The sequence below is a fragment of the Nematostella vectensis genome, chromosome 13 (genome assembly GCF_932526225.1).
Source record: "Nematostella vectensis chromosome 13, jaNemVect1.1, whole genome shotgun sequence".
Taxonomy (NCBI): domain Eukaryota; kingdom Metazoa; phylum Cnidaria; class Anthozoa; order Actiniaria; family Edwardsiidae; genus Nematostella; species Nematostella vectensis.
In genome coordinates this window covers 12,238,004-12,265,826 of record NC_064046.1, presented here as the reverse complement: position 1 = coordinate 12,265,826, position 27,823 = coordinate 12,238,004, and the positions used below count along the sequence as shown (strand labels likewise).

At 41.8% G+C, this 27,823-nt stretch overlaps 1 protein-coding gene across 1 annotated transcript in view; it reads left to right on the top strand.

Moving 5' to 3' along the window:
* LOC5519462 (hydrocephalus-inducing protein homolog) overlaps positions 1–27,823 on the top strand; it is a 71,702-nt gene that overhangs the window by 2,349 nt on the left and 41,530 nt on the right. Inside the window, exons 3-36 of the mRNA XM_048721070.1 lie at positions 150–404; positions 563–688; positions 1,672–1,870; positions 2,771–2,879; positions 3,095–3,187; positions 4,322–4,448; positions 4,780–4,904; positions 5,030–5,180; positions 5,911–6,042; positions 7,842–7,933; positions 8,057–8,124; positions 8,443–8,669; positions 9,233–9,333; positions 15,033–15,168; positions 15,408–15,455; positions 15,759–15,875; positions 16,299–16,451; positions 17,057–17,160; positions 17,480–17,753; positions 18,410–18,522; positions 18,883–19,033; positions 19,201–19,356; positions 19,995–20,123; positions 20,554–20,613; positions 21,223–21,361; positions 21,878–22,086; positions 22,468–22,677; positions 23,121–23,336; positions 23,685–23,885; positions 24,394–24,536; positions 25,235–25,427; positions 26,569–26,801; positions 27,123–27,312; positions 27,579–27,818. Of these exons, the coding sequence (XP_048577027.1) occupies positions 150–404; positions 563–688; positions 1,672–1,870; positions 2,771–2,879; positions 3,095–3,187; positions 4,322–4,448; positions 4,780–4,904; positions 5,030–5,180; positions 5,911–6,042; positions 7,842–7,933; positions 8,057–8,124; positions 8,443–8,669; positions 9,233–9,333; positions 15,033–15,168; positions 15,408–15,455; positions 15,759–15,875; positions 16,299–16,451; positions 17,057–17,160; positions 17,480–17,753; positions 18,410–18,522; positions 18,883–19,033; positions 19,201–19,356; positions 19,995–20,123; positions 20,554–20,613; positions 21,223–21,361; positions 21,878–22,086; positions 22,468–22,677; positions 23,121–23,336; positions 23,685–23,885; positions 24,394–24,536; positions 25,235–25,427; positions 26,569–26,801; positions 27,123–27,312; positions 27,579–27,818 (5,220 nt within the window). The remainder of the gene's footprint in view (positions 1–149; positions 405–562; positions 689–1,671; positions 1,871–2,770; positions 2,880–3,094; positions 3,188–4,321; positions 4,449–4,779; positions 4,905–5,029; positions 5,181–5,910; positions 6,043–7,841; positions 7,934–8,056; positions 8,125–8,442; positions 8,670–9,232; positions 9,334–15,032; positions 15,169–15,407; positions 15,456–15,758; positions 15,876–16,298; positions 16,452–17,056; positions 17,161–17,479; positions 17,754–18,409; positions 18,523–18,882; positions 19,034–19,200; positions 19,357–19,994; positions 20,124–20,553; positions 20,614–21,222; positions 21,362–21,877; positions 22,087–22,467; positions 22,678–23,120; positions 23,337–23,684; positions 23,886–24,393; positions 24,537–25,234; positions 25,428–26,568; positions 26,802–27,122; positions 27,313–27,578; positions 27,819–27,823) is intronic.

Sequence of the window (27,823 nt, the reverse complement as noted above, 5' to 3'; positions counted from 1 at the left end):
AATTGTGTCAATCTTTATTGCAAAAGAAAGCTCACATATCGGGGAATCTTTTTGGGGGGGGTCTGTTTAATACGCGAGTTTTTGAGCGAACGTAAACCGCTAATATTATATGATGGAATCTAACACAAACACCCTTTTTTTCTTTGCAGTTCACAACCATGGATATCCAAGAGCCGATCTTTCAACCTTTCCCATCTGACATAGTCTTCCAGAACTTTGAGCCATACCAGACACACGAGGTTCCGTTGCAGCTGAGGAATAGAGACAAAGTGGCTCGTCTTGTGAAGGTCACCCAGACAGACTCACCTTACTTCAAGATCATCAGTCCTCATGATGTCGGCCACAAGGTGGCGCCAGGGATGGACACAACCTTCATTATACAGTTCACGCCAGATGAGAAAAAGGTACTGTAATTAATCTAAGAGATTTTGCATTTTATGTTTTTGTATTCTATGTATGTCCCAGGCTCAATAATGCGATAAAAGTTTGCACACAAACCTGTAAATAAATGTGTTTGAAGGACACCTTTTGGGTTTCTTTTAATTGTTCTAATCTGTTACAGGACTACACCCATGAGTTAATATGCATCACAGAGAGAGAAAAGTTCCTTGTTCCTGTCAAGGCCATCGGAGCAAGGGCCATCTTGGATTTCCCAGATGACATTAACTTTGGGGGTGCTCCAGTCAAGGTAACATATACTTAGCAATAAAATATTCTCACATAAGAACAGAGATGCCAGTATCAAAGATGCTTTAGAACCCCCTTGTATCCAATTTTTACATCCTATTGGACAGGCCTTCCAGAATTCCAGTATTTGCCAATGTGAAATTTTACACTTATTTTCCCCTTCAGTGCATGATATGCATAATGTGAAAAAAAAATTCAAAAAGGCACCTACTGTACTTCACTTTTACCCCTACTTTCCCCTACATACAGTACCATAAGATCGTCTTACCTGTATCATCTGTCTGCCTATCTCCTTGCCACCTGCGGCCTGTTACCTCAGTCTCCCAACCAACTTTCCTCCTACCCCCTGTTCTGTAGGATTGTGGTCAGGAACTGTGACCAGTCACATGTAAGGGGTCACATAACAGATGTAGGGGATTGTGGGTAGAAGAAGAGGAGCAGGAGAGCAATGTGTATATGCGAGAAGAGTAGGATAATAAAGCAGATGATTTACAATAATATTGCTGTGTTTAAGTATCCGACCCAAAACATTTAGTATTTCCCTTCCCCTTGTCTCCAATGGTACTTCCACTGTACTTTTCCTTTCCTTGTCCTTGTCTACCTGCAAATCTACAGTATGGGGGGGGGGACTTTGGGGGGTCTAATAACCGAATACAAAAATCGAAAATACCAGAAATATTGCATACCACACAGAAGGGCAAGATTTTGAAGATCATGCGCAACACTGCGGCATTTCCCAGATCATCACGTTGCACGGTTAGGACTACTTAACCCGCGACATTTATTTTTTTACCGCAATATCGCTGTTAAAAAAAGTAAAATTTAGCATACAGTGTTTTGAAATATTGCATCCCTACATGTTTTTTTGCTCTTTTCCCTAAATATTGTCCCAAAAAAGGTGAATACCACAAACCCTAATGTCCCCCCGTTTGTTCTCGTAAGTACAACACTGTTATTGAATTCCTATTTATTATTTTTTTGTAGAGCACAACTACCAAAACCCTACTAGTACGGAACATTGGTAACAAAGAGGCAAGGTTCCAGCTATTGGTGGAGGAGCCATTCTTTGTGACTCCTGAGAGTGGACGTCTGCCTATCGGAGAGAGCTTGCAGATTCACGTGGACTTCAAAGCCATGCAAACTGGAGACCACAACAGTAACATGATTCTGCATTATGACACAGGTAAGAGGCTAGTCAATCCTTAAATGACATACATACATACGGTAAACAGGGCAATAGCAGGGGTTGGCGCACTGTGGGTTGTGCCCCTCTCCCAATATTTAAAAAAAAAAAAAGGAAATGACCAGTAGGTGCGTGGATGGTGCCCCCCAAATATTTTCTTTGTTTCTGTATCTTCCTCCCAATAATTTGAGGCCTGCTACTGTATGGCTATGGTAAATGACAAATTGATAAAATTGACGCAAGGGACAGACACAATGTGCCATTAGTAAGAGGCATACTGTATATAAGGTGACTATACTGCTGCTGTATGACCCTTGTCTTACCATGGTCCGTATGTGCTACAGTATGTACGTGAATATGGCAAAAGGGGAACAAACTATCCCATCTCTACACTAGCAAGTAGCAACTAGTCAGCCACTAGCCAGAAATGCATTAGAATTGCCATAAAACCAATCAGTACATGACTTCCTAATCTAATTGGCTAATTCAGAGAAAAGGGTGTTTGGCTATGGTAAGCCGTCGTTAAGGAACTCACATTCATTTTGTGGCAGCAAGCTAAGATTGACAGTTTAGGAAACTGCTTTTCTTGTGGCTTCTGGCTTAAAGCCGCATTGTCACCAGTTTACTTCCGGAGGTCCGACGGAAACCTCAACTATTAAAAGACAAAAGAATCTATTAGAATCCGAGATATTAAACAGGCCATCCGCTCTAAATTATCAATCACATCCTCGAAGAAACTTCCAATAGACACACTGCTTCCAATATTTTGAAATATTTTTTGCGTTTTCCGTTAAAAATTATCAGAGATTGTTGCGTAATCGACTGGAAGTAAACTGGTGACAATGCGGCTTTAATAGCATGAGCTGTATGTCATGCCCTCTTGTTTTATTTGACCAACAGGTGAAGATGTCTACATCTCACTCTATGGAGCCGCCATTGACTACAACATTAGATTGGACAAGAATACATTGAAGATGGAAAATACATTTATCACCAGCGCTTCCAGAAGGTATAGGAGAGATGTGTCAAAGACATTACAACATGTGTAGATTGTACAACTAAAGCTATAAGCAAATATAGATAACAAACCCAAGTAATACTGTTGACTGTTGACATGTATCTTTTGAATATTTTCGACTATAGATTTTGGTATTTCTTGTCCAATTTTGTGTCTTGTGGTATACGTTATTGTTTCTGGTTACAAATTCTCTTTTGGTTTTGCAGAGCTGTTACAATTTCCAACCGGAGTGATATCATGGTCCATTACAAGTGGACCAAGTTTGCTACCTTGAGAGAGGAACAGCAACAAAAAGACAGGTACAGGAAAAGGTCTTTGTTAATCAGTACAACCAGGAGCAGGGGTATTTTGATGAGCATTGATCTGTAAACTTCACTGGGTATAGCAACATACGTCATTGCACTGGTAAGCATATGACCAGAGCGTTATACCTATAGCAGAATGCTATGATCCTATGACCTTTGTATCTACAATTTTGCAATACTGTTTTTGCAGCCATATACTGTAAATTCTTAATAGTATTTGTAACTCACAAAGGCAGCTCGTTGCATAACAGATGGAGACAAAAAGAGGAAATATAAAGAAAATGGAAACGCACAGGAGAACAATATACCAGGCACAGATCCAGTAACAATTGTGACCTATTTTGGAAAACTGTCTCCTCCATTAAACACGAACGTGCGCTATAAAAGAGATAGCTCTGCCCCCTTTTTCGCAAGCTCTCGCACATGTCGTCGCCATTCACAACTAGACCTTTGAAACTGCCAGAAGAAAACATAGCAAAAAGTAAAGTTGTACAACAAACTATGACAACTTTAAAGTACAAGAGAAGGTTAAAGAACTTTCAGGCTTATTTGGGAAAGTGTTTGGAGCCAATTCTCTACAAAAACAAGAACAAAAATTGTCATTGAGAAAATCGAACACAGCACGTCGCTCGTTTGAGTTGTAAAACAAATTTCAAAAACAGAGCGTGACCGCTCATTTCAAATGGCGTCATTCAGGTGTGGGCGCAGACAAACAACAAATTTGCAAAATCACCTCAAAACCTAGTCCTACCTTATTTTTCGTTTTGTTACAACAAAAGGCTAATAAATAGACTGTTATTACTTCAATGATGTGTTTTCGGCCAATTTCGAACTGTTACCGTAGCTTTCTGGCTTCTCTCTATGGAAATGACGAATGACAAGTCAAATAACAGATGACAAATTGCCTAAGGCAAGTCCCTTTTATAGCCCGCTTTCATGTTTAACAGTAATGACATGCATTCCATACCTTAAAACTCTAAGCATCTTGACCTATTTATGTGTACAGGTGTTAATAGGTCAGGATTGGTGCCTGTGACAAGGAATCCCCCCCATTATTGGCACTCCTGGCTGAGCCTGTTCATACTGTATTCCATGTTTCTTCTCATGCTGTGCCATGCTGTACTTTAGGTTCTACATGGACTTGAGGATGCAGGAAGGTACAGAGAGGGATATTTTCCTGGAAGAGTGCCTAAGTGATCTAACAATAAGAGACCAGCTGTCAGTCATTTCCAGGAAGTACAAGAACCAAGTCCAGGTACAAATACCTCATAATTGTTCATACAGCTGTTAACACAACTATGTAAGAATATCTCTTGACACTGCTATTTATATCTCTATCGTAGGACTGTAGCAAGGATTTGGGGCACAGTGGTTCACTCACTAACCTATTAATAACAGAACTATGTATCTCGCCTTATAACTTCTTTTATTTGAGCGACCTTCCAGTTGAATAGGATGGTTTGTTTAAACCACCCTGCACACAGGCCTGGGCATTTCACTTTCTGTTACCGAGGACGTTTCATCACTGTCTTGTCACAAGGGATCACTGGGCAACTTGTCTCACTGATTACTTTGCTCTATCTTAGGTTCTGAATGATGATAAGCTGTTGTTTGATGATGACATTATCACTGTTGATCCAGTAGAAGGGGACATCTGGCCAAACTCTCAAGCAGAGATCGAGATCATCTTCAAACCACAAGAGTCACACAGGTACAATACAGTATACTACTACACAAATGAATGCCAAACTTAAATGCCAATCTTTCTTACTCACACTAATGAATAGGCTATGGCTATGGTTGTTTTGTTTCTTAGCTAAATGAATTTCTTTTTAGCTATGCCCGTACCCTGTACTGTGATGTGTCTGGGAGGGAGTCCCGCCTTCCCCTGCGTGTCAGGGGTGAGGGAATAGGCCCTCGTGTGCAGTTCTCTTTTGACACACTGGACATTGGTAATGTTTTTGTGAACTCCAAGCACTCCTATGAGGTGAGTAGAAAGGCACTGCTTATATTACCATCTAAAAGTGAAGCTGTTTTAACAGATCCAGTATTAGGTCCTTTTTAAACCCATCGATCCCACTTGCTATGCTCTTAGTAAGCATAAAAGTTGTTCTTGCTCTTAATCACCAGGAATTCTCTTGTCATGCCCGCCGTTCCTGCATACTGTAAATGATCTAATAAACGCCCAGGGGCATTTATTAAATTTTGATGGTCCGACAGGCGGCGTTCAATTGATAGGAGGCGTTTATTAGAGTGGGGCGTTCTTTACAAACTATGAAAATATAACAAAACCAAGTTCAGTAGGGTTCTAGTCTGAGTCACGATCATGTTAAATTAAAGCCTGCATAGTAAGTTTTTCTTGACATTAAGCAAGTCTCACTCAGTAGAAGCCAAACTCAGATTAATTATATTTTATTTATTATCGAAATTCCTTTGTCGTTTATTTTTAAGCTGGGAGGGGGGGGCGTTAAATAGAGGGGGCATTTATTAGAGAGGGGCGTTCATTACAAACTTCTAAGCTTAGTGGGGGCGTTCATTAGATAGGAGGCGTTCTTTAGATAGGGGGCGTTTATTAGATAATTTACGGTACTCAAGTTTTTACTATTAAAAATATTTCAGAGCATTGTTGGGACATATTCGCCTTTCTTTAGAATACATGCATACATAAAAGCACCGACAGTCTACTAATTATGGTGTCTATGACCCGTTCTCCTTAGGTTGTGATTGCAAACAAGGGGGACATAGATTCTGTGTTTAGTTTGTTGTCTACCAACACGCTGTTTGGACCACAGTTCACATTCTCTCCATCCCAAGGGATTGTTATACCAGGAAGCTACCAAGCAATTGAGGTCGGTTCTATATTAATTCCTTGCGCTTGCTACACAGGCTATGATAATAAAGATTGATATGAGTGCGCCGATGAATGCCTTTAACCAGCAAATGTCAGAGTCAAAGTCTAAGCCAAGCACTCCTAGGTCTTCAAGATCTAGAAAAAGGGAAATAGACATGAATATTCGCAACTGATCAAATCTTTGACAGGAAAAAAAAAACTCATTCTCAAGATAGGAACTGATTGTCAGTCAAACTTCATGGCAGCTTTAAGTTATTGGCTGTATCAATGGGAGGGGCGTTAAAAATAGATTTTCTCATTGACAATGTGGGAAGTGTGGAAGTTTTGACCATAAAAGATGAAGATCTGTACAGGACCCGAAATGATCCCCAAAAGTTCCCCAACTGATCCCGGGACCTGAAACGATCCCCAAGAGTCCCCGAAATGAACCCCAAGGAATTACAGTAATGGACAACTAAAGGAATGTGTAAGGATTGGCTTTCAGTTTTAAAAGCATATGAAACATTTAGCTTTGTTTGTGTTACAAAATGGAAATTTACCTTAAAACTATAGTATTTTAATACTATAAATCTTTATTCTTTTTAAATCTTTCTTTAATATTATAAATCTTAAAAGATTTTAATATACGACTGCGGGGGGAAAACAGTGGTTGAAATTGGGGTCAACTAACAATTCTTTGTGATAGTAATTTGAAGAAACCGGCGTGGATAAATCTTCCCTGCTAGCAGAGGCCTCTTTTCTCTGTATTTCGCTGGGCTGGAGTTAGCCCAGCGAAATATAGAGAAAAGAGGCCTCTGCTAGCAGGGAAGGATAAATCATTGTTACATAACAAGCATAAAAGAAAGTCTTTACAGATAGGACACGCTGCTTTTCATAGGAATCAAAATGTTTTAAAGTTATTTTTTGGCATGTTTGTTTTCGGTGAATAAAGGACCTATCATATCATGAGATCATGCCGAGGTGTACGCACGACTACATGAGGAAATTCAAAACTCACATAATATTGCTTTCAACAAAAGCCACATCCTCTTTTAACATTTTGCATCGGTAGTAGAAGGGTTGTTCGAGCGTATTACTCAGTGTGCTTTTGTCATTCCATCTTCTCGGCCAAACCGGCTGCCTAAATGTGTCGGTAAATACTCGCTCGTGTGAACAAGGATTTCGCGGTGAAATACATGTTTGGTTTACGAATGAATATTAATTTTTAGGGGTGATGTTTACCGGAAATAAGATTTAGAGTGTCAGAGTCATGTGTCGGAACCGCAAAATGTTTAGAGTGTGATGGAAGGTCAAAAGTTTGGTTGACCTGAGCAAAGCTTTGCTATGTTTATATATGCTGTATTTCCGTAGCAATTAAAAGTTGTGTATTTATTTTAGACTCTGTTTATGGGTTTAACGCCTGGCAATGTAATAAATAGAAGTATTGTGTTGGAATATAATATTTTTAAGTCATGTTGTTTAGAAATCGAGTCGCTGTTAACCCTTAATTATGCTTCAAGAATTGCAAGTATTTATTCTGCTTTCCCTTTGTCCATTACCGTAATTCCTTGGGTTGATTTCGGGGACTCCTCGGTATCGTCTCGGGTCCGAGGATAAGTTGGGGTACTTTTGGGGATCATTTCGGGTCCTGGGATCGTTTCGGGTCCTGGGATCATTTCGGGTCCTGTACAGATCTACCCTGAAACTGAGAAACAAAACTTTGAATGAATTTAACAATACAGTCCTTTTGTCAAATGTTTTCTTTTTCATGTTAAGAGAGGTCTTAACTTATGTACTGATGTTATCCATTCTCTGTAGATCCACTTCTGTTCGCCAATTCTCGGAGACTTTGATGAGTTATTCTCTTTCGCGATTGAAGGATCTCCTGAGAAACTCAAGCTCAACATAAGGTAGAAAAAGTTACATGGTATCCATACAGATTGCAAACGGTATGACGTCCAATAGTATTGTGGGGTTAAAGTGCGACCAAGAGAGTAGAGTCAAATTGTGATGTCATTGTTTATTGTTTCCAGGGGCTCTGTGATTGGCCCAACGTTTCATTTCAACGTTCCAAAGCTGAGGTTTGGCACAATTTCCTATGGTTAGTATGTGGTTTTTGGCTTATCTGAATAAGCCATAATGTCAACTTCTAATGAAGGCTTGCACTTTTTCTTTTTGCCTCGACTTGCATCGTGCTTCACTCCAACTTGTGTGTGAATTCTTAAAAATACAAGGTTCGGTGTGTTTACCAAATGCTCTCACATATCTTTCTCACATTTACTCATTTTTAAGTTCCTTGCCAATCCTTTTTCCTCTTGTTTTACTAAATTCACATCACCATCATTTCTCCTTCTTCTGCCTTTTTCGGACACGCCTGTTTCATCTTACAAGCAATCCATTTTTCCTTTCTGCTTCGCAGGTTTTGTTAACACCCTTACCTGTGTTCTTGTCAACACCTCTCTTATTCCCATGACCTTCACCCTGCGAGTACCAGCTGATGGAGGTGCCAGGGATGGCTCGATCGGCGACAGCCTGGTGGACAGCAACATCAGTGACACCGGGAGCACTGTAATGCCCGCACCCAAAGAGTTTGACATCACTCCATACATAGGGACGATTGCTCCACAAAGTGAGATGGAGATCAAGGTACGGCCAGGCTTGATAATGGAACAAGCTTCGTAAGCTCAGGTGTAATGCATCTCGATTGTGTAAAACCTTGCTATAAACATTGGTACTGTGAATTTCACGTTGTCCTGCATTACTGTATGGTCCCATCTCTCTATTACACTGAATGCTCATGTACCACGATGGTATGCAAGACGAAACATTTGCTTGCCTATGGTATCAAGTTCTATTATATTCTTTATTATACTTATTCACGATCGTGATTGTAAAATAGGTGGGGTATCTGCACTGGCATTTTGACAGCCTCATTTTATCCGCAAATGAAAGCACCATTTTTGGTATTGGGTAGACAAATTTCTTTTCGTTTACAGAGATAAAATGACTTAACGAAAATTAATTCAAAACAATCGTTATGGAAGCTGTACTCCCACTTTTTGCAGCTAGAAAGCTTGATAATAAAGGTGCAGGTAAAACATGGATGATTCGAGATCATAGAAGCTGCCATAGAATTTAGCAATGGAACACAGCTTACGATCTACAATGTTGGCTTTAGTCTTTGATTATCTGTCTGTATGTCTTTCTAGGTTGACTTCGTGTCTACTACAGTGAAGAAATATGATATCTCCCTAGTTGTGGATGTTGAGGGTGTAGGCGAAGAGATCCTGTCACTTCCTATTGTAGCAAAGTGAGTACCGTTTCTATCTTAGTCTTATTGTCAGTATCAAAAGGCATTTCAAAGCAGATCTACGCTAATCGGTTTCTCAGGCCGATTGCCAACCGCGGAGCATGTACCCTACATGCTAAGATTTCTTTTGTCATCAGGCCTGACAAAAAAATCTGGATCAGTTCACCGTCCTGGGCCATCGTGAACGATTCCAAAAATCCTTCACGATTTCGAAATCGTTCACGATTTTCAAAATCCTTCACGATTTTGGAAATCATTAACGATTTCAAAATCGTTCCCGATTTAAAAATCCTTCACGATTTTTAAAATCCTTCACGATTTTGAAAATCCTTCACGATTTTTGAAATCGTTCACGATTTTGAAAGTCCTCCACGATTTTGTAAATCCTTCACGATTGAAAAAGGGGAAAAAAAGAAGAAAATGTTGAATTTATGACCGCGTGAAACTTCAAATAATACGCTTTTCTATACGATGCCTATGACAACGCAACCCCTCTCTGCCAATCCTGGGAACGTGCCTGCTATTAATCCCGTTTAGACATCGGCGATCTCTTTTCGCCCTCCCACACACGAAATGAAAAATAAATAGGAGTTTGAGTAAAAAGAGGGACCATAAATATGTGTAAGAACAGAACGCTATAAGTTCTTTAACAGATGCCTCAGTCTTAAATTTTGTAAAAACGTAATCAGTACAATAGATTATTAATAATGTTGTGCGCGGGTTTGTTTATCAATACTTCTACACAAAAGTACTTCACAATTTATTGAAAAAAGGAGAGATGTTGCTTTTCGTAGTATTTTACTAAGACTGTGAACATAAGGTCGGGATCCGAAACAATTACGTGCGAGCTCCATTTTTATTTCCATAACATCGCGAGAAGAAGAACTAATCTAAAAACACCGTAAATCACATTAGCGTACAGTATCCAATAAGCTACACGCACCCCATAAAATAGAAGGCCCAAAGAAAAAGGCTGTCACACTAACACTGTTTTATTATCAAATAAAACAGAGGGCAAAAAATCAAATGCTTACTCATTCATTTTTATGCACGTAGTTTTATATATATGATGAGGATAAAAACTATAATTTTCTTAATCATGTTAATCTACAGATGATTTCCAAACATATTGTTATGTCGTTCAGTGCCACGCGACGAATGAAGTCCTATTTCAGATCGAGGTTGACAGAGGATCGTGTAATATTCTGAAAAGTCTGACGCATTGACGCCAATTTTAAACCCAAAAGCGGGAGTTATGAATTCTTCACGGGGATGCGGGATAAGGGGCCACGCCTTTATTTAGCTTCTGAATGCTTTGACTGCAACTTGTTAAAATCCTGCGTACGCCCCTGCTTTTTGGGTCTTTGTGGAGAGCAGCTCCTCTCTCTGCCTTATCAATGAAGTAGAAAGTATCCCTCAATTACCCCCAATTGGCTTAGGATTGTCAATGGTGATGTTCTTGATTTTTCTAGTTCCTCCTTTTCTCCGTAGCGTATTATCTGTATGATACTTCCATTTGGGGAGAAATGATAATTCAAGGTGGGAGAAACATGTAAGGGAAATATTTCCACTAATAAAGAAGTTGGATCCACATAACTGATTATCGTGATGGTTTAAGGAATCGTGTGCAGGTGTTACAAGTCCTTAGGGGTAAGAATTGTTGTTGACCACACCCTCAATGCTATCCGTCTAACCCGGTCAACTTCCCTCCCCTGTTATGACAGCAGGTTTGTGGGGAGGGAAGTTGACCGGGTTAGACGTATTCCTAGGGACGACACATTGAAAGACAGGCGTAAAGGTAAGAATGATCGTGTACCTTTTGTAGTCACTTTTCATCCAGCTTTACCTAATTTACCTGGTATTCTTCGTAATTTACAGCCAGTTCTAGAATCTTCTAGTGGCTTATAGGAAACCTAGGAGTTTAAAGGATATGTTGGTGCACTCCTCTCTTAAAGAGGATAGTACTCAGGTTAGAGGTTGTGGTAAGTGTGGCGGTAAAAGGTGTAGGGTGTGTAACTTTCTTAAGACAGGGCGGGAGTTTCACAGTACAGTTACTAATAAGAAATATGTCATTAATTTTGACTTGGACTGTAACTCAGATTTTGTTGTTTATCTAATTACTTGCTCTATGTGTAGCAAGCAATACGTAGGGTCTACTATCAATAGTTTTAGGAAGCGTTTTAATAATCATAAAAGTAGGTTAAATAAGCACCCTAGTTTACCGGTTAGTGAAAGAGTTAAGGATGACCTGATCTATCAACATTTTCATTGCGACAATCATTTAGGTCTTAATAATGTTATGGTACAACTTATAGATAAGTGTAACTCTGAGGCTCAGCTTAGGGAAAGGGAAGGCCAGTGGGCTTATCGGCTTAAGTCTATCTACCCGCTGGGTCTTAATAGTGATGACTTTTTTTGTAGTAGGAACCCACGTAGAGATGTGTAAATTCTTTTTATCCATAGCGCGCGTTTTTGTCAGTTGTAATGTTTTTGCGTCTCGCGACACTATTCTGATGTAAAAAAGCTTGTAACGATTCACCTTCTTCAGTCTGCCCTGAAGAAGTCTTATTAAAGACGAAAATTTGGCAGAGTCGATTTCCAGTTTTTGGTGTATTTTAGGAATAAAGAGATTCAATTTGAGTATACGAAGGCAGAATTGCAGTTGAAAGTAAGTTTATAGTAGCGCGCGAATCTAGAGAGAGAAAAAAGGGAGAGTTATTTGACTAATTTTTAATCCCTTGCCCAAACTCCACTATAAAATGTGTAAACTGAAAAAGAAAAACATTTAATTAGAAAAGACTTTGGACCCGAAATTAATTTATTTTGCAAACCGGCTTTTACGCGAGGGTGCTCCACGGGCGCGACACCGCCCGTGAGAAAATTTGGATAGAAAGAAAAAATGTACCTAACTATTAGTCCGGCGGATATGTGCAGTTTTTACCTTGAATTGCGCATTTTTTGCTAAAGTTACCAATTTTACAAGATAGGATATAGAGCCAAACTCAATTCGGCTTTAATTTCTGATTTAATAATGAATATTGATTTGGCCGCCATTTTGAACCGGTTGTACAACTTTTATACTAATGTAAATATATATTAATTACCATTACCATTTAACCCAGAAGAAAAAAAAACTAATTTCAATCAGTAAACTTATATAAGCATAAATAAAATTTGGGAACAAAAAGGGCTGATTATACTACAATGATAAAGAATACTTTTACTAACAACTAAGAAGAACTTTTGGAGGGGTATCAACACGAAACGTTACAAGAAATTGCGTATATTAACAAAAAACGACATACTGTACATAATGGAAGAACTTTTTCGAGAATCGATACGTGTTCATCTCCTGCTTACTTTTCTTCCTTTCACAACCGCAATGTGTGCTTTGCTTTCTTCAAAATGTAATTTTATTAAATTTTGAGAGTTTTTTCCCGTCGTTGATTTAAAACCTTTTTCATAAAAATGGTTTTGTCTGCAACGACGGTCAACGAAAACTTTTTAGAGTCCGCTTCACTTTTTGGTTTATCGTTTTAATTACTCTGGTACAACAAGTGGCTTGATCCAAGAGAGGCAATAGCGATCAAAAATAATCTTCGACGTTCAAGGTAAAAGTACACTGATTTAGAATAATATAATATAAATATGAGTATGGAAAACTATATTTAGATAACTAGATTACCTATACATATCAATGTTTTTTGCAACAAATAACATACTAGCTTGTACTACAAGCTAGTATGTAGAAGTCCCTCCTGTAGTACACAAGTGATTGACGTAAGGTCCAGTGTTCCATATCAGCTTCTCCAACTAAACTACCGGACCTCCTTAGGCAGTACTTGTGCGGATTCGGGTATCACTAGCTCGTGTACGCAGTTGGGCCAGGGAGAGAGGCGCTCATTGGACATAGAAGATGAACGGATAAAAAGGAACCGTCGTGTGGTGTGTGGATGTCAATGTGAGATAGATAAAAAGGAGGGGGGGGGGGGGTGCTCATAGGGAAGGGTGAACTTATTTCAATATGCGAGATCGAAGAGGGGCGCTTATCTGAAGTAGGGCGTCTTTACCAGTCATTACGGTACTTAAATAGCTAGAAAAACCCGGTGATTATTGATTCGCCACATCACATGACTATGGAATGCTATTTTAACAAAGACAACTTATACAAATTACAAGCCCTTTATTTCATTATTATTATTTAATTTTTTGCTTGGGGGGTGGGGGATGGGGGGGGGGGGGAGGCGTCATACTTTGCGCCACCATTTTTACCTCGACCATGACCTCGAAATAGAGAAGGGGAGGTGTAACAGTTCATGAACGGACATGCCAATTATGTCCGGACACGGTAGAGGACGAGTTCCACTTTGTCGTGCAGTAAATATGCGCAGTTAAGAACAAACTTTTTCGAAAAATCTAGCAGATCCTGGTGATTTGATTTCGCTAAGAAATCGGAGAGACAGAATTTTGCTCTAAATACTTAACCCTCCAAAGATGATGGGGATGTTGATGAAGACTCTGACTTTATAATTCACTTTCAGCCAAACCTATGTACTAAATTTGTATACGGAGAAGTGGATAAGTTGCATTGTTTATTACCTAAAAAAAATCCAAATTTTACCCCCCCCCCCCTCCCAAACGCGTATGTTCGATGCTGTGTCACTATATCTCCGAACTGAATGAAAAATACATGTTCAAGCTAACAAAGGTGATAGAGTGGTTTTCAAAATCCCGTGCAACAAAATGTAATTGTTAATGTGTAATAGTCAAGCCAGAACAAAAGAGAACAAAAATATTACAGTGTATTAGACTAAGTTCAAACATTGTATTACCCATGAGCAGTATTTTAACAAACTACTTCCTTCTATCTAAATGACTTGTGAAACCATTCGAGTGGGCGCACTTGCCGCATTCCACCGTGCACTGGTGGCTAAGCGAACGGGAAAGCTATATCCGCTATAACAATTTCACACAAATTCGAAATTCGTGAAGCCGGACTAATACAAAAACGTGAACGATTTCATAATCGTGAAGGATTTCCAAATCGTGAAGGATTTTAAAAATCGTGAACGATTTCGAAATCGTGAAGGATTTTAAAAATCGTGAACGATTTCGAAATCGTGAAGGATTTTAAAAATCGTGAAGGATTTTGAAAATCGTGAAGGATTCCGAAATCCTTCACGATTTTGAAAATCCTTCACGATGGCCCAGGACGGTGAACTGATCCAAAAATCTATTGAGTTGCATAAGATTTTTGTCACCAACTGAGCGACACCAAATAGGTCTACACAAAATCAACCCAACAAATCGTTACGTGTAAATCAGACTGAAAAAATGTTATTGCCTGTATCGCAAAATGATCGTTTGACTGGAGGTTACATAAGTGCAATCAGCCACATGGATGCATTTCCTATAGGTTTCAGAGGATGGTTGCAGCGTTCTCAAAATGATTTTTTAGGAGCAGTTCATTATGAGTTTGCAGAAGGTTTAGGTTGCTGAAGGTTTCATTTACCTTGTCAATACCAAAACAAAAATAATATATTTTCTGTCTGGATGGAGACGGTCAAGTCCCCAGAGAAGGCAGCTAGTTGAGCTGGCAGACGGCGGGTTTTTAGTAGGCTGGGTTGACAAAGTTCAGGAGCCATTTTTTTGCCCCATTTTTTCCGTTTTCTGAGTAATTCCCTAGTGGTTACTTCCAGGTGCGTGGTGCCTTCCATCACACTGCTCTCCCCCATCTTGGACTACGGACGTTGCTTCCTGCATCATCCCTACGAGCTGCCGGTGCAATTAATGAATGATACAGATCTCCCGGCCAAATACGAGCTTCTCTCGCAGGTGAGCTGCAAACTGTTGTGATCCCTTGGATTCAGCAAAAAAAAAAAAAAAAAAAAAAAGCAAACTAATCAGCCGTCAGATTGGAAATCTATTATATTTCTTGTCATAAATCTGATAAAGTTCTGTTTGTCTAAGTGATTTTCTAACTCTTCCATTTCTCTTTTTGGATATCCCTCTATGTATCCTCTCCTTGCACAAACACCTGTAACAGAATCCTTATTAAAACTGTATTTTTGTAGGTTGTTGACGACGGCACACCAATCCTCTATTCAAGCCCCGAGCCTAAGGTCTGTAAAATCGTGCATGGCGTTTTTTTTTTTTCAGTATTCTCTTTTTTGGTTCTGTAATGTTACCCTCATAGCGAAACCTTTTTATACTTGGAATATTTAGAGTTGGCGAGTTTTATGTTGTCTTTCAAGTCATTCATTCATATCTAGACGTGGGAGTGCTAGGTGAAAAAGGGGGGGGGGGGGGGTTAAAGGCTTAGATTTTCAGTAGAAGCGTGACAAGAAAACTTATTTGAATAATTTTTACCCAGGCCTCTAACCTGGAAAGATAACAGGCCCTAACACGCTGATATACTTCTACAGGGTGTGATCCAGCCTCACTCGACCAAGGATGTTGCGCTTCAGATCACAGCAGAATGTCTGGAGGAGATCGGTACAACAGCCTTCTTTATGATCTTCGGCAGCGGGGATCAGCCATTGGTGAGGACAATAAAGTCAAAAGGATTTAAGCCATACACCAGGCACAAAGTTATACACCAGGCACAAACATGTCTAGGCGTCAATGAGAAAATTGTATGTATTCTCCATATTTCTTCCAATACTCTGGTGTTCAGTGCAGAGTGAAGTCTTTAACGAATGTCTCCCTGGACCATGTAACAAGCAGTATACATAGAGAAAATATTATGAATGCAGAATGTTTTAACATTGATTGGAAGAGCGTAGGAAGCAAACATTTTGGAAGCGTGTTATTCCGTCCTATAAAACATTTAAAAGAGGTTTTGTAAGGTTTTGCAATCCATTGAGTGTATGCGCCAAGAATTGGCCGAGTTAGTTTTGACTCAAGTAGTGTCTCATCCAAACAAATTTTATTAAATTAATCTTCATTTTCTTTTCTTACCTCAGGCGGTGATGGTGCATTGTGTTGGCGAGGGCCCCGTGGTCCACGTTACACCCACCCATATCGACTATGGTACCATCTCTGTGCTCAGCCCTGTCACCAAGACTGTAAGGCTGTCCAACGAGTCACTCATCCCAGCACAGTTCTCTTGTTGCATGGTAAGTAACGCCCCACTCTATCTAATAGGAGGCCCTTCTTCAACCAGATTGCCGTGCTAAAGGAAGGGGGTGTTGTTTGTTTCTCAAAACAGGCCATACTGTAGAAGTATAGTGCCACCGTCGTATGTTTAATTCTCCTCGATCTAAATCGTCATCTTCTCCACTAATTCTTCGCTAGAAGTCCTTGCTAAAGCATCAGTCTCCATCGGCGATGTCTATAGAGACTAACGAAAACATTTGAGCGGAATTTTATGTATCTTCAAAGTATTTAATACCAGTCAATGAAACCGCGTAAAATTTGAAGTTCTCAACGTGAACTTCGAAAACACTTCGTCATAGGAACGTAATACTGTGTATTGTTTTGAATTCTTCATGATCCGGCAAAAGGTATATTCAATCTTTTAATGAGCAAAACTACTGCGTGGATTTTAGTGCGTGGATCCCAAAGAGGTGCGTGGACAAACTGAGTGGACTCAGAATCCACGCAAAATCCACTCATAATCCACGCCGAATCCGCGCGAGGAATGTTAAAACACATTCAGTCTGTATTGTACGTTTGCCTTGGCACATTTCTGTTTACTGAAAATATGTTGTCGTACTTACAGGTCCGTCCCAATTCATTGTTCTCCGTGGTTCCCGAGCAAGGTGTAATTGAACCAGAAGAAGTGCTTCAACTCACAGTTACAGCGAACGTGGACGATACTGTCAGGTGATTATCACACAGGAAGAGCGAGATGCGAGAGGGGATAGTGGTGGTGTTGGCAAGGGTAGGGAAGGGGGGGGGGGGTAAAGACAGTAATCACTACTGGGGATGATACATTGTCTTGTCTCACACTGTCTTGTCACAGAAAGGTGTGTTGAAATGGGATCGGGGTTAGGAGGAAAAACGAGTCGCAATGCGAGATTGAGAATCTTCAAGTGATCGTTATGGCAAAAATTTCACTAACAGCTAAAGCACACATTGGTGGTACTGTCAGCTACCAGGGCTATCCTGTCGGGTAGTATTTGATATCTTTATTCTATTTAAGGTTCCAGGACAAGCTTTCAATCAATGTCAATGACAGCCAGATCCAGACTGTGAGTCTAACAGCCTATGGTTCCGGCACCACCATAGTAAGCGACCCGCCCTTGGCGCCTGCAGTGAACCTGGGTCCTCAATTCAGCTGTCAGCCATGCACCAGGCAGTTTGTGTTGACCAACAACGGGCGTCGCCCTCAGCAGATCTACTGGACCACAGAGGGCTTCCATCCGTACAAGGCCAAGAAGAGATCAGACTACAATCCTGATGATATGAGATACCAGGTCAGTAGAGAAGAATCGAGGCCTTGGTTTATCTCCTGAAGCTTGGGGTTATCCTATACCATGGGGGGGGGGGGGGGGGTCATTGAAAAAGAAATAAATGGGGTAGTTTAACATGAAACATCAGGTCAGTAGAGAAGAATCGAGGCCTTGGTTTATCTCCTGAAGCTTGGGGTTATCCTATACCATGGGGGGGGGGGGGGGGGGGGGGGTCATTGGAAAAGAAATAAATGGGGTAGTTTAACATGAAACAAACGAATTTAATGCGACGAATCTCCCTCTCCTCTCCCTCTCCCTCTCCCTCTCCCTCTCCCTCTCCCTCTCCCTCTCCCCCTCTCCCTCTCCCTCTCCCTCTCCCTCTCCCTCTCCCTCTCCCTCTCCTCTCCCTCTCCCTCTCCCTCTCCCTCTCCCTCTCCCTCTCCCTCTCCCTCTCCCTCTCCCTCTCCCTCTCCCTCCCTCTCCCTCTCCCTCTCCCTCTCCCTCTCCCTCTCCCTCTCCCTCTCCCTCTCCCTCTCCCTCTCCCTCTCCCTCTCCCTCTCCCCTCTCCCTCTCCCTCTCCCTCTCCCTCTCCCTCTCCCTCTCCCTCTCCCTCTCCCTCTCCCTCTCCCTCCCCCCTCCCCCTCGTATCCTTCATCTCTAACGAGTATACTGTGTTTTAGGGAGTAGCCCCTCCAGTGGACCCGCCCAAGCCCGTTTTCTCGCTTACCCCAGACCGCATGGTACTACATCCGGGAGAGAGCCAGGAAGTTACCCTAAAGGGATACTCCAACAAGTAAGTCTCGAGTAACGCACTATATGTCACGCAACATCCCTCGAATACAATAGGTCACACACTACTTGTCACGCGATACCCTCCGAATACAATAGGTAACACACTATCTGTAACATCTGTAACCCTTAAGAAAAAAATCAGATCATTAAGTCTTTTGTAACCTGCTTTGTCAGGCAATACTAATAATGCAATATATGTGACAAATATCCCTCATATTGTAATATACTGTATGTAACGCAACATCACTCTGTCACACAGTATCCCTCAAAGTCAGTAAGTCACGCACTACAGTATTAGTGAGAAATGATCTCTGGTTCTTTATAACTCGTCAAACGTGTTCTGCCTTCCGTTGCGTTACAGGCCCCAGAAGGTCAAAGAGCGCATGATCTGTCACACAATCATCGGTAACAGTACGGGCAAGGAGAAGATCATGAAGGTGGATGTGACCGCTGACTTCATCAGTCCGCTGCTCGAGTTCTCACAGAGGGAAGTCAACTTCTGTGTTATGAAGGTATGCACTTTAGTGGGCTCTCCCTAAGGATTTGTCTACTGTCCCGCACGGTTTTTTTTCGTTCATAAATGTGGTAGCGGCGTATGTTTGAAAACTGTTATTATGGGTTACTACATGGAAACCCATATCGTTCTCAGTACTCAAGAAAAGCTTACGTTTCTCCCCAGTATCCCGAGAGTGACCTCGAGCTGGAGACAAAGCAAGTGATGATGCATAATGTCTCGTCTCTACCACTTAACGTACGGCTGAAGACAATGCACCCCTTCCAGCTACTGGTGGACGACGCACGCTGGGCCCCACTCAACAGACAAGCGTCTGAGGCGGTCAGTACCCCCCTCCCCTCCCCTCTACTGTAGCCTTCTTGCATTTTTATGTGAGCGTTTCGTACTGGAGTCAACTCAGCAGCCTATGTCGTTAGCAGTTAGGTTAAAGCCGCATTGTCACTAGTTTACTTCCGGAGGTCCGACGGAAACCTCACCGGGCAAGAGACAAAAGAACCTATTAGAATCCGCGATATTAAACAGGCCATCTACTCTAAATTATCAATCACATCCTCGAAGAAACTTCCAATAGACACACTTCTTTTACAATTTTGAAATATTTTTCCTTAAAAATCATCGGAGATTATTATGTTATCGACCGGAAGTAAACTGGTGACAATGTTGCTTTAATCAGTTTTGCCTCTTTATCGTTTTCTATATTCTTACAAGCAGGCATAATCTATTTCACTACCCTCTTTTATACGTTGTTAATAGCAGTGAATAATTATTTATCCCCTGACTGACATCGGTCCATATCTTATTGCTAAACGCAGTGAATGATCATTTATCCCCACACTGACATCTTTCCTACCCTCTTCTAGACGCTGTCTCTAGCAGTTGATTGTCGTTCCATACTCCTTTCCTTGACACGAAAAATGATCATTTATCCCCATACTGACATCTTTCCTACCCGCTTCTAGACGCTGTCTCTAGAAGTGGACGAGAGTGTTCCCGTCCTGATCCAGTTTGATCCCTCCTACAAGGAAGATAGTGAGACTCGTGTCGCTGAAGGCTTTTTGGAGCTCGCATTTATGGAACACCCGCAAATGGTAAGAAGGGAAACACCTTTTAGACGACGCATAATTCCCGGTGACTATATTTTTTATACTTAAAGCCGCATTGTCACCAGTTTACTTCCGGAGGTCCGACGGAAACCTCAACCGTTAAAAGACAAAATAATCTATTAGAATCCGAGATATTTAACAGGCCATCCGCTCTAAATTATCAATCACATCCTCGAAGAAACTTCCAATAGACACACTGCTTTCAATATTTTGAAATATTTTTCGCGTTTTCCGTTAAAAACCATCGGAGATTGTCGGATCGACCGGAAGTAAACTGGTGACAATCCGGCTTTAACCGAGCTGCAATGGTGGCGCATTCCGCGAGAACTTCTTTTCTATTGCCTGCTGTTCTGCAAAGAACATGCGATACGGGCACACGAGAGTTAATAACGTATTTGATTGTTATTTTGTTCAGGATTTTGTGAAGCTTATAGGGGAGGTGTTCTTCCCCAATCTGACGTTTGAAATGAAGGAGGTAAGAATCTTTTTGAAATTCCTGTAAACTTACGATCACTTTTCCAATAACCACTCGATAACGATTCCCGTTATACGATCACGATTCCAATAAAAACCCGATCACGATTCCCGTTATGCGATCACGATTCCAAAAACCACTCAATCACGACTCCCGTTATACAATCATGATTCCAATAACCACTCGATCACGATTCCCGTTATACGATCACGATTACAATAACCAGCCTTTCACGATTGCCGTGATACGATCACGATTACAATAACCACTAGATCACGATTCCCGTTATACGATCACGATTCCAATAACCACTCGATCACGATTCCCGTTATACGATCACGATTCCAATAACCACCCGATCACGATTCCCGTTAAACGATCACTTTTCCAATAACCACTCGATCACGATTCCCGTTATTCGATCACGATTCCAATGACTACTCGATCACGATTCCCGTTATACGATCACGATTCATGTTACTCCTGTAACTCTTTGACCTCTACTGATAATTTTACGTGGCCCGTATTTAAGAATGCTGCATTTTCCTAGCCACACTAACAGTCAAGCTAGTACACATTTACATTTGTTGCTATATTATCGAATGTTAGGTGGATTTCGGGTGCATTCTGAATGACACCGAAGTCACCAAGATCGTGACTGTCACCAATCACAGCCCGATGGACGTCAAGTACCAGTGGTGCTTCATAGACAGCACGGTGGGCTTCGAGAACAAAGATGAGGACGAAGGTGCTTATAACAAAAAGATTCAGGGCGTGTAGTTACCATTGTGCGCGCGCACTTGTAATCCAGTATCGGAGTAGTAGTCGTAGCATTCCGGACCGCTGAGAGAATTGCGCGTTTTCATGGGCACTGTACGTGAAAATGATTTGGATTGATGCCCCATGGGCAAAATGAGGAATGAGAAATGAGGGGATTCTGTGGCTATGCATATAAATACATTTCAGGGAGAGTGTAGCTAATGGGCGAGAAGGCAAGGATAAGGGTAGACAAAACTTCTGTGTACATAGCATAAACACATAAGTCACAAGTGGGAAGCTAGAATTTACCGAGGGGATGGGGATGGGCAGGGATAGGTATGATATGCAAAAAGACTTGGCCATACTCCAACAGGGGAAAAATACGTTATTTTATCAAGATAAGAAGAGGGGGGCAAGCCTCTAGGATGAGGATATTTTAGGAAGTGGGCAAGTATAAAGTGAATATGGTGATACGCATCATTCTAACGTCATAATTGCTCCCCAGGAATTGGTGGTGACGTAGAAGATGACGTCCAAGATCAGGCCGTCGAGGAGGAGGCGGCGGAGGAGGACCGAGATTCGGCTGGAGGTAGCCCAGCACCTTCATCTGAGGGATCTATGCCACCTTCGGCCGAGCGCACAGTAGCCGTGCAGCACCCGCCAGGACCATGGGGGCACCATGAGTTCCACCCCATGACCATAGGAATCGAGGAGGTGCGTGTCCCTATCAAGGGGGAACGTTGAAATGTTTTTTTTTATGGATGAGACTAACTATTACGAAGTGCTACTACTACACTGACAAGAAATGATACCAGCTGAAAAATTGATGTGGTCCCGCTTACCCTTTTTCCAAATAAATGCATTATCGTTTATCTCTCAGGGAGGCAAAGATCCTTTACTAAAATATGAAAAGAAAAAAAATAAGGAAATGATTCTAGCAATTGAGCTGTGAATTTCTGCCCTCTTCGTGACCTCTACAAACAGATGAGCTCCCAGGGCAGTAAAAAAATGAATTGGCGTAATGTGGGTGACGTTAAGTAACTTGAAAAAGGTAGAGATAATAATGAAGAAATGCCTATCATTTATTTGCCCCAGGTATTCGACATCTTACCCCTGTATAGCACTCTTCATTCAATGGAGTCCCAGAAAATCCAGTTCACATTCTACGGACACGCCAACATCAGTTCGTATGCGGTGGCACGCTGCTCTGTGTACGGTGGTCCGGACTACAACATCAAGCTCAGCGGACAGGCCTCTCTGGTCCAGTACTTCTTTGACAGAAAGACGGTGGATTATGGAAAACAGGTGAGGCGAGGGGTGGCAAAACTAGGCACGGGGCAGTAGTTGTCTTAGAGTTTTCTGCTGCTTATGAAGAAACAAAACCTTATCAGTACTTCTCTGAAAATGCATTTCTGGTTAAATTTGAGTCAACTCTCACCTTTTGTTCACAAGGCTGGCCCCTTAGTTCCTACCATTGGTAAAATTCGTCGGCAGGTTAAAAAGTCAGCACTTGTTGAAATCCTAAGGACAACCCGCTTGTACCGGCACTCGCTATTACGGACACTTACAGGAATTTTCCATTACTCAAACTACCGCTTCTGTTACTGACCCTCGCTAATACGGAGACCAAATCATTACCTCTAGAGTTAACCTGTTGGCTATCCGGTACAGTGTGCATTAAAAGAGTATTAGAATATAACTTTTTAGGTTGGAGTTGAATGTTACTGTATTTTTTTGGGCTTTCTTAGCTGTACGACCAGATCGCCGTGGCAGAGATCGTTCTTCACAACACTGGCAAAGTGGGACTAGATTTTGTTCTTCTGAACGTCGATTCGGATGCCAGGCCACTTCCGGGCTCACCGAACGTCACACCCGCTCAAGGGCATATTCCTGCTTTCAGCAAACAGACCCTGCTTGTCCGGTACCTCCCAGGTGTCCCGCAGACCTTTGAGAAGATGTTCCAGGTGTGTGAAATAGACCTTCATTTTAGTGCATCAAACTCCTCCAAGGATATACGGCAAAGAGGGTCGTGACTTATTATAATTATTGTTGTTGTTGTTGTTGCTGTTGCTGTTGTTGTTGCTGTTGTTGCTGTTGTCATTGTCAACGCCATCGTCGTCGCAGCCGCTATCGTCGTCATAGCAATATGTATGGGCATTATATTATACGATTGTTTATGTGTGGACCGTTTTTGGCTATGAATTTCATATTCAGTATGAGTCCCACAATAAAGACAGTGCTATGTTATTGTTTCACGAACTCAACCCTTCTATTCAATTTCTTTTCTTAGTTTAACCCTTCGTTCTTTGCAGGTGCGAGTGGCGCATTTCGAGCCTGATCAGATCACTGTGTGTGGCGAGGGCGTGTTCCCTCGCATTATGCTCGACCTTCCACCCGACCAGTCAGATCCGCGCTACCAGGAGCTCGCCACCGAGGCGCGGGAAATCCTAGCAAAGGATGACAAGCAGAAGCCACAGCTGCCTGAGGAAGCATCTTTCAGTGCTCTAGCACATGTAAGTGATCGTGAGGATTGCTTAGGAATGGCCAAAGCTCGAGAAGTATTAGAAGAAAATGTTTTCTTAATAGGCATGTTTGAGTGGTAAAGTTTTCGGGTTCGATGGGGTCTGACTGGATGTGGTAATTACAAGATTATGTTGTATGTCGTGTGGTATGTCGTGATGGTCGGATTGTATATGAGGCTTAATGCACATCTGTAACGCTTTTACATGATGCGGTGAATGAAAAAGGTCCTGAAATTGGTGTGGCTTGTATGGCTGTGGCTTGAAAGTTTCGTACAAATGTTCAGGTGCAATAGGGTCGGGGAGAGTAAAACCTCGATTGTATGCTTTTTATTTTTGGGGAGGGGTCAGACATCACCGTCCCCTCTACAACTCTGACGCCCTGGCTAGTAAGGTTGTGTGAAACATTTAAATGACCATAGAACTAAAATACGAGATATGAAATATGGATATAAAATGTCCACTTTTTTATTAATTTTATTGATATAATTTTGTGTATCAGGCGGTAGGAGACCTGAGCCTGCAGATGGAAATCGAGCGGTTGCTTGTCAAACAGTATGCGTTAGAGCTGCAGAGTGTTACGCGCACACAGTCCCACATTCAAACCGCGAGTACTACCAAGCCTGCCAAGAAACAGAAACCAAGGTGAGAGAGACGTAAGGATGCATACTGAGTGGGTGGACGGACAAGCGTCAGGGCATGTTACGCAGTAAAGCACTCGAGAAATTGTTGTTGTAACGACTGTGCCACTACCCTCCAAGAACAACAGCTACAACAACTGAAGATAACATCATAACAATAAAGGAAATTAAAAAGAATCAGCAAAATGCTATATTGATTCCCAATTCACATCGTTTTAGTATGCGAAACAGTAGGACACTTTTCGAGTTCTCGAAATGTTTACTGGCTTTTTGATAATAGCGCCAAATAATTCTTGTCCAGAGACAGAATAGTTTGATGGCGTTATACCCCTTCGTCAATCAGACACGTTTGCCCGACGCGCTTATAAAATGTTTAGAAATTATGTTTACATATGAAACATTGGGGGTCTGGTTTCTATTCAGGGACCTTCTCAACTAACTAAAGATGGTCACAGTAACTGTTTTTCTCTTCTGGTTACAAGTCATAAAGTTTACGAAACCCCTGGGGTACGCTCACCTGAAAAAATACAAGAATCATGCAGATTTTCCAAATAAGGAATATTTTAGTTTCCTTATATGGAAGTGAACACGTTTGGCAAAAACGACAATTTTTGGCTCAATTTTCTTGATATTGAAATTATAACATAGAATATTGCACAACGTGTGATGTGTAATGTAACATGTTGCCTTCTCTATTTCTAGGGCACAGCTGATCAGCTACCTACTGGACTTTGGTTACGTTGTTTTCGGAACCGTGCGATCCCACGTCATCCGAGTCACCAACAATGGTTTCTTTCCCGTCTCATTTGCGCCAGACCGCAAGGCGCTTCACGGTACGGGCTTCAACGTGGAGCTGGACCGAGTGCGCAACCTTCCAGGCAGTCCCGACCATGAGGTAAGCCTACATACTGACCGACCATGAGGTAAGCCTACATACTTACCGACCATGAGGTAAGCCTGTATACTTACCGACCATGAGGTAAGCCTACATACTTACCGACCATGAGGTAAGCCTACATACTTACCGACCATGAGGTAAGCCTACATACTTACCGACCATGAGGTAAGCCTACATACTTACCAACCATGAGGTATACCTGCATACTTACCGATCATGAGGTAAGCCTACATACTTAGCGTTCATAAGGTAAGCCTACATACTTACCGACCATGAGGTAAGCCTACATACTTACCGACCATGAGGTAAGCCTACATACTTACCAACCATGAGGTATACCTGCATACTTACCGACCATGAGGTAAGCCTACATACTTACCGTTCATAAGGTAAGCCTACATACTTACCGACCATGAGGTAAGCCTACATACTTACCGACCATGAGGTAAGCCTACATACTTACCGACCATGAGGTAAACCTCCATACTTACCGACCATGAGGTAAGCCTACATACTTAGCGACCATGAGGTAAGCCTACATACTTACCGACCATGAGGTAAGCCTACATACTTACCGACCATGAGGTAAGCCTACATACTTACCGACCATGAGGTAAGCCTACATACTTACCGACCATGAGGTAAGCCTACATACTTACCGACCATGAGGTAAGCCTACATACTTACCGACCATGAGGTAAGCCTACATACTTACCGACCATGAGGTAAGCCTACATACTTACCGACCATGAGGTAAGCCTACATACTTACCGACCATGAGGTAAGCCTGCATACTTACCGACCATGAGGTAAGCCTACATACTTACCGACCATGAGGTAAGCCTACATACTTACCAACCATGGTAAGCTTACATAGTTATCCAGTGTGCTTTGAAAAGCATCGTTTTTCGAGCTCCCCAATTCCTTATTAGAACATAACCTTCCATATTTGGGGGTTCAATTCAATCGTTTTCCGCATTTTTGTAACGTCGATAATTGTATAAATCGGTAATTTTCAGGTATATTTGCAGGAATTCCTGTTTTATCCGGACGTGTCCGGTCATAGATTAATATGTAGGGTCGTGCTGATGGGATAATGTGATCTCACAATAACGATGTCGGTTTGTTCTCTTTACAGAGTATTGAGTTTATGGTAACTTTTGACCCGAGATCTGCTGGACTTTCCATGGGACCCGTAGATGCACAGGTTCCAGTAATAACTCTTGGGGGACCCCTCTATGGCTTGCGCCTGAAAGCCATTGTGACCATGCCAGATATGAGTATATCCACGGACACTTTGGACTTTGGTACCGTGGAGTGTGGCCAGTGCAAAGTTATGACCATACAGCTTCACAATCAGCAGCCTGTCAGGTAGGTACAATGTCGTTGTAATGAATCTGTTCTTGCTGGAGACGCTTGGTGTCTCACAGTGCTGTTCCAAGTGAAATATCAGATCTATTGGTCCTGTCCTAGCCGACTGTTCCAAGTGAAATATCAGATCTAATGGTCATATCCTAGCCGACTAGCTGACTAGCCGACTGTTCCAAGTGAAATATCAGATCTAATGGTCATGTCCTAGCCGACTAGCTGACTAGCCGACTGTTCCAAGTGAAATATCAGATCTAAAGTCCCTGTCTTAGCCGACTAGCAGATGCGTTCTCGACATCAATTTCACTTGTAATGGTTTTGCAGATGTGACTGGACTTCCGATCCACCGGACGAGAAGCAGAAAAAGTCAGACAAGTTGATTCCCCTCCATCTGAGGAAGAAACTACGCTCAGGGAAACCTCAACCTAAGCACTTTGAGGTGATGCCGCCCGTGGGCAGTCTTCAGCCTGGTCAGCGGATTAATGTTCAAGTCAAGTTTATGCCTACAGAAGAGGTGAGAGATGTTTATTCGGGGATTATAAAGCATAATGCAAATTTCCCATAGAGGGTCACAAATGGTCTTCAGAACCTTTACCTATGTGATTTGTCTCAACAATAAATATTCAATACATAACTTTGCGCACATCACGGATTTCCTCATTTTTCGTCAATAATATGCCCCTTTCTCTCATTTTTTCATGTAGCTATGTTATGTTTTCCGCTGTCTTCTAATACAGTGTTTTTTATAGGAGCCTAAACTTTGCTTGCTATTTCCCCTAGACTTCGTACAGTCAGCGGGTGGTGATCCGTATCGCGCAAAGCGCTAGCCGTCACATGATCAATGCCACAGGCCAGGGTAGCGAGCCCAAGGTAGAGTTCAGCTCGTCTTTGATCGAGTTCGGCCCAGTCCTCCCACACTCCTTGGGCGATGAACAAGAGGTTGTGATCAGGAACCCCTGCCGCTTTCCGATAGAGATCTACTCGCTGGAGTTCGACAAGCAGTATCTGGATGAAGAAAAGGTACA